Genomic DNA, 6,700 nt, shown 5'->3' with positions numbered 1-6,700 from the left:
AGCAGTAGGACTGGATTCCAGGTTAAGGGATGATAGGCATAGCTATTGAACTGAGATTCAATGACTGATCAGCAAGATAATTTGGAAAGAAATAAGCTTTTGTTTTGATAAAACCATTGGATTTTTAGCATCTTACTTCTGGGAACTGGCTCATGGTAACAAAACCTCTCTAGGTTACCTAGGTCAATGACCTGGAGGACTAGTGCTGCCATGTACTGCAGACAGAATTAGGTCAACTTGCATCATATATTATAAAGGGTCAATGACTGTAAGAGCAGACTGATCCAAGGCTAACTTCTAGGGGTCATTCACTGGCAGCCCTGTAGTATTCCGCTTGCTAAATTCATCTCTCTTGATGTGCAGGTCTAGATTTCAGTAGCATAGGGGAGACTGACAGTCCAATGCCCATTTTTCTGCAGGTTACTGAACTAAGAGTGGTGCACCCTGCTAAGTTGACTTGTAAACTATGGCAAGCATACTGTAGCCTTGAAAGTGGAATACTGTAAATGTAGAAATGTTCCCGGTGGATTAATGTTCGCGGTTCGTTAGCTGCGACCACTTCACCGCAAACCTAAAACTACCGCAAACATTTTTCCATTATGGTATTAGACTGCAGCCTTTGGTGTTACCGCGAACATTCTTTTTTTCCCACTACTGTGAAATTAAATCCCTGTGAACTTAGATTCATTTACAGTGTCTGCAGCTTTCATGTAGATGAAGGTGACTGATTGAGACAATAGAACACTTCAGTGAAACTTTTCAGCACAAATCCTATAAGTAATCTTGCCAGATTCTTGGGTTTGGTTGCGTGGTATCTCCTTTTTATTATTTTTTCCCAAATTCAACCAGTCCCTGTTGAAATAAGTCTTGTAGGACTATGTGATTTTGCAAAGATATAAGGGCCTTTATCTATAGGACTATCGGACTGCAAATATGCAGTGCGCAATAGCCGACACATACTTGATTGTATTACCTCAATTATGACCTAGATTACATACAAGGAAAGTAGAACAGCTGATGCAATAATTAGTACTAGCTAAAAGGAACTTTGCAGGATTGTCTTTTCATCAGTGTTCAAACTGTACTGAACTTCACATCTTGATGTTAGTACTATTTTCTATCAGATCTTTAAACTTCAATTCAAAAGGTGATGCAGTACAGCACTATCATGGACATGATTGATTGATTGGTTGGTTGATGTCTAATGTGATTAAATCTCGCTTATACTTATAGCAGCCAGTCATCACCACCCGCCAGCCTCCAGTTATATAATACAGCCCCAGACAGCTGAGTTTGTGTTACATAGACTAGTTGGTGGCTGACTGTGCTGTACATCTAAATGGTGACTACTCCCACCTCAGTCATCAGCCAGTCATCTTGTGGAGAGAATAAGTTTAGGAGAACTAGTACTGCAATTTCAGAGTGAACATAACCTGGATGCCAGACTGTTTCAAGGACCATAGTTAGACCCTGAACTAAGGGGGCCTGTTGTACAATTTCCTTGGGGTCATGTTGGCCCTAGAGCCGAGGAGTTTGCTTGTGCAGGCCCTGGGAACAGTCTGGCATCCAGACTACTATAGCCTGCTTACCAAACCCCAGCCCGATCTCAAGACTACTATGAACAACGATACGTTCTCATAAGTTATGATGATGACGTTTGTTTTGAAATCGATCTGTGGTTACTAGATTTGTGTTAGACTGAAACAGAGAGATGATGATGATTTTGCCTTTGATTCATCGTATAACACCAGTCCCTCTGGATGCAAAAAGAATGTTAGAGATCAGAATTTTTTTGGACACAATAGACTTACTGAGATCGCATCCGAACAGCAACATGGCAGCACTCAGCGCTCCCGCAGATGCTCCTCCCAACTTCTGCAGCTGGAGATTGGGCGCGTGCTGTATGATACAGGACGCCACCCCAACATGGTACATCCCCAGAAAACCGCAGCCTGAGAAGGAAATGTTCATCTTGTCGGCTCGAGAAAGATATCCCGCGAAAACCGACAACGACACCTACGAAAACTGTCGAACTGTGTCAGATATCTTTCGCCATTTTTGTAGCTAATCGATCACGTGCCACGCCAGTTGATTAACAGTCGATTCCATTCGGAAAGTAGGTCAAACCCACGTCTAATCAAACGTAATTTCAAAGACTAATACTTATGAATCGATACTGTCATACTTTAATCTAACAGTAATAACTTTGTTCGTAGTAATGAAAAAGATATAGTCAACATTAATGATGTCTTAGTGTAAAATAAAATATAAGAAATTACCTATTTCGTCAGAGTGGTACTATCCAAATCGTTCGACAACAGTTTTACTCTGATTGGTCACACCCAGTCACAAACCCCCGCTATCGGCTTTCTGATTAGTCAATTCATCTATTTACTTTGTTTGTGACCTCGCATAAATTTACATAGATAATAGCCAAACTTTTTTTTGTAAACAACATCAACTTTGTCAGACCTGGGAACGAGACAGGCGGTACGAGAGTACCAACATGGCTGCGTGTTAAGCCCCCCTCCCCATGTGTCAGGCTCTTTGCAGGCAAATTTTCTAGTCTGTGGTGATTGTTGAACAGTAATCGGTGCTGCAATACATTAAAATGTCCAGTGAAGGTAAACACAGCAATTAGATATCGTAATTTGGAGAAGAACGCTTTCATGGAAGAGAAATGTGTATAAACGTTAACGTTATGCATCCAAAAATGACGAGTAAAATTTTTGCTGGACCCTTATAGGAGTGTGCAAACGTTTTTGATCTTTAACCTTCACAGAGAAGGTTATGTTTTGCATGAAAGCCTTTGTTTGCATGTTGATAAGCATAATCTAACGTTACATAATTAACAGTATTGTTTAGCCCTGTCAAAGACAAGATTAGATTCTGGGCTGGTGACTTTTCCATACTAGTATACTGGAGCACAACTTCTGGTTTTGATGTCTGAGCTTATTTTGTTTTTGAACATTCAACATACAGTATGAAAAAGCCTCGCTGATGACTGAAATTAAATACTAACAGTTAGTAGCTAATCAGCAAATACTGTAACTGCATTTAAGTTTGTGGGGATTTAATTTTGCGGTAGCGGAAAAATGACTTTTCGCGGGTGTTTTAATTTCATGGTAACAACATAGACTGCAGTCTAATACCATAATAGAAAAATGTTTGCGGTGAAGTGGTCGCCGCGAAAACCGCGAACATTAATCCACCGCGAACATTTCTGCATTTACAATAAGCGGTCATCGACCTCCAATCAATCCTTCGCAATAAAATTTGTTACCTATTGCAAAATGTTATTATTAAGTTGATCATTTGAATTCGGTGTCATTGCACCTATCCCACCTTGTCCAGACAACTCGCCATCCCCACGGAGGATTCCATCCAGAAACCCGTCCCCGCCCCCTGCGGAGATGTTAGGAGAGGGCGTGGATCTCCATGCCGACAACATCGGAGACACGGCCTACAGCAAACACTGGTTCTTCACCACGTTAATGAACCTCATCCAGGTCAGAATTGGATGTGGTGGTTTAGATTGGGTACTAGCCTGTGTTACTGTTTGTCCATCACTGTGACGAGGGTCAGGGCTCTAACCAGCTCAAAATTTTTATCTGTCAGCCAATTCCTGCAAAAATTAACTGATTTTGCTATGACACTACAAAATAAATGTTGTCATTGAGAGAAAATGAGATGCCACGTGCACAATGAGGTTTTGTAATATATTTTTGTATAGAGTCCATTCCAAGACACCATGAGGGTTTTTAGGCGATATTTATAATTAGTCTGAATTATTTTGAATAAAAGAATATCTGAGCCACAATAATTAAATCATTTTTAAAAAATTGACTGAGAAAGGACTCATATATTTGAATTCCTTTGAATATTTTAGAAACATTTTGAAAGTAACTGTACAAAAATATCTTTATTTAGAATTATTGTGAAACCTCTCTGTGATTATTTTACATTTACAAATATTTACAAAAAATGGTAAACCTGGCCAAATGGTTAAATTAGTTTATTGCCCCCATAAAAGTAAGCCCTATTGTTGTATCTGTATATTTTTAGATTCCACTGCTGGGCACTGGTGAATCCTTTGTGGTGGGCCATTGTTGCATGGCACCCAACCATACTTTGCAAGAATGTGTGAATTGCTATCTTCCCAGCCCACTGAACCATTTACAAAAAATGGTAGAAAATGGTAAATAATGGTAGAATGCTGTTATCATTATTTAGAAACCATTAGAAGTATCCAATTCCACACAATGAATATTTCCAAAGTTTTACAGGACCAGGGAAATATTTATAAAGTTGAAACAGTGTTACAAATATTTCTGAAGTATCAAATGTCCTAGACATATGATTACAAAACTTTAAAATCAATTCTAAACAATGGCCACAAACATCCGCATGGTGTCTTGGAATGGACTCTATAAACAACTTGTAAAGTCACTATTATAAAACATCGTAAACAAATATTAATGGCCAAGGTTGATGGATTGGTTTTGAATAATTTCGTCACACGCAGCAAAATTGATGGAAAACGGATTCTAGCTAGAGCCCTGCTAACTTAGGATAGTAGCCAAACACATGGATTTATAATGTGTAGTGACAGAATGGTTCCAAGAAATACTGAAATAGAGCCTGTGATCAATCTGAGGTGTTTGAGTATTAATTTCGACTAATTTTTATCCATCTGTATTATTTTTTTACAGGAAGTAGAGAAGTTAGATCAGACTGGAGTCAAGAAAGAAGGAGAAGCAGAGGCTGCTGGGATTGATATTGATGAGGAGCTGGAGAACGAGCTCTGCAAACTGTGGGACATGTCCATTAACAAAGTAGGGGTCAGAATGCTTAAATAAAATTACAGATGTGCCATTCAGCCAAGCACAAGATAAAAGGCTCAAGTTTTTTTCTTTAAGTCAGAATGTTTTTCTTTCCTAGTTTGTCTGGGTTGTCATAGGTGTAATGGAGAATTGATAAGTAGCTGTACATGTATACAGTGCACATTTCTTTTAAATCTTGAAATAGTGTTTGAATGCTACAACAGTACTAGTGGTACTTGCAGCAAAGATTTTGTTGTTTATTTTGATTGACAGGATGTTGCACGTTTCCTGCAAGAATTCCATGCAGTAAACATCCTGATGGGAGTGATCGACAAGTCTCGGGCTCCCAGGGTCACGGTAAGTACATCAGGAATAGTTATAATTTCCTTGGAAAACCACAATGTACATGTAGTCACACAAAAAATGCAAGCAAGCTGCTTTACTCCATGAGAATAACTTTTCCTGATAATATGCAACTTGATAACAATGTGCACATGTTGTCTCAATGTTGTACAAATAATGTACCAGTTATGTTACATGTACATTTGTACGATGTATGTATGGAATGGCTTCATTTTCATGTTCAGCCTGGTTCAAGTTTAATGTGGCTATGTAAGACAGAAAAGTGCCATTACAATTTAGATATTGTAATATCTAGATAATGAATGATGTGTTTCAATAAAGAATGTGAACCTGTTATGATCAATGACAATTTTTATGACATATGTATTCTTCCACAAGGAAATCTGTGTGGGGATCCTCGGCAATATGGCATGCTGTGATGAAATCTGTAAGGACATCAGTAACAATGAAAAACTTGTGTAAGTACAACATGCATTATATCGGATCACCTCTCTCACTTTCTGTGCTTTTCCTCTGCCTGACCATGTGAAATTGCAGGAAAGGTGGTGAAATATATGTAGTGTCACCAACCAAACCTACATCATCTAGTTTATTTTGACTCCCATACTCGATGTGTGAGTAAATAGCCCATGTAAACTAGATAGGATGGCACCCAGGCTAGACAGGGGTACCATTTGATGTAAAAATCAAATGTAGTACAATATTCTCTTTTCTATGTTTGTGACGTTGGAAGAACTCCAATGTAGTACATGTACATGCACGTGTGTATATGTACTTAACAATATCATTTCTTTCCTGTTCACCATATCCAGAGATGTTATCCTAGCTTTGCTGCAAGACCCGGATGCACCTACTCTTGTAGAAACAATAAGGTTTGTTTAATATTCCAAATCTTTCAGCATTGTTTCTTATTGTACACTACTATCTCATTTTCTTAGAGCATGTTGTAATGTTAGACTTAGAGCTGTATTTTTTTCTTGCTTTTCTCTTAGGATAACACATGGTGATTCTGTATTTATTACACTTACATGCTTTGCTTCAGATTGATTCACACCTGTGTTTCCAACAAAGATGTCAGAACAAACTGGCTGACTCCCATGAAGAGGGATAGTACAGTCTACACTGCCGTTCTGTTCATGTTACAGAGCTCTACCAATGGTGAGGTCTACTTTTGAAAACTATTATCAAATATTAGTACTGGAAGGGCCTTCTGAATGAGTAAATCCTTCTACCCCCTGCATACAGCATCCTTAGTTTCCCACTTAGGCCATGTTGATTTGATTATATGGATGACATCCTCTGGGAACTCCATAACTGATGCGAGCGAGCGAATAAAAAAAAAGTTTGGCCAAAAAAAAAAAAGTTGCCTCCAGTATGAAATCAAAGTGGCCAGGAAGGTTTAACAGATAACACACATAGTATGGTATACGTAATAGATAGATCATGGGAGTGGCCTGACTATGTGGATTATCTGTTAAACCTTCCTGGCCACTTTGATTTCATACTGGAGGCAA

At 38.7% G+C, this 6,700-nt stretch overlaps 2 protein-coding genes across 2 annotated transcripts in view; one reads left to right on the top strand and one right to left on the bottom strand.

Moving 5' to 3' along the window:
- LOC118413925 (patatin-like phospholipase domain-containing protein 2) overlaps window positions 1-2,089 on the bottom strand; it is a 10,534-nt gene extending 8,445 nt beyond the window's left edge. Inside the window, exon 1 of the mRNA XM_035817583.1 lies at window positions 1,812-2,089. Coding sequence (XP_035673476.1) covers window positions 1,812-1,971 — 160 coding nt within the window. The 5' untranslated portion in view covers window positions 1,972-2,089. The remainder of the gene's footprint in view (window positions 1-1,811) is intronic.
- Window positions 2,090-2,611: 522 nt separating this feature from the next.
- LOC118413578 (protein SAAL1-like) overlaps window positions 2,612-6,700 on the top strand; it is a 10,633-nt gene continuing 6,544 nt past the window's right edge. Inside the window, exons 1-6 of the mRNA XM_035817105.1 lie at window positions 2,612-2,624; window positions 3,355-3,509; window positions 4,713-4,835; window positions 5,097-5,180; window positions 5,565-5,644; window positions 6,229-6,344. Of these exons, the coding sequence (XP_035672998.1) occupies window positions 2,612-2,624; window positions 3,355-3,509; window positions 4,713-4,835; window positions 5,097-5,180; window positions 5,565-5,644; window positions 6,229-6,344 (571 nt within the window). The remainder of the gene's footprint in view (window positions 2,625-3,354; window positions 3,510-4,712; window positions 4,836-5,096; window positions 5,181-5,564; window positions 5,645-6,228; window positions 6,345-6,700) is intronic.

This window comes from Branchiostoma floridae, chromosome 4 (genome assembly GCF_000003815.2).
Source record: "Branchiostoma floridae strain S238N-H82 chromosome 4, Bfl_VNyyK, whole genome shotgun sequence".
In the NCBI taxonomy this organism is placed as follows: domain Eukaryota; kingdom Metazoa; phylum Chordata; class Leptocardii; order Amphioxiformes; family Branchiostomatidae; genus Branchiostoma; species Branchiostoma floridae.
Note: the sequence above shows the minus strand (reverse complement) of the source record. Positions and strands in the feature narration are given on the sequence as shown.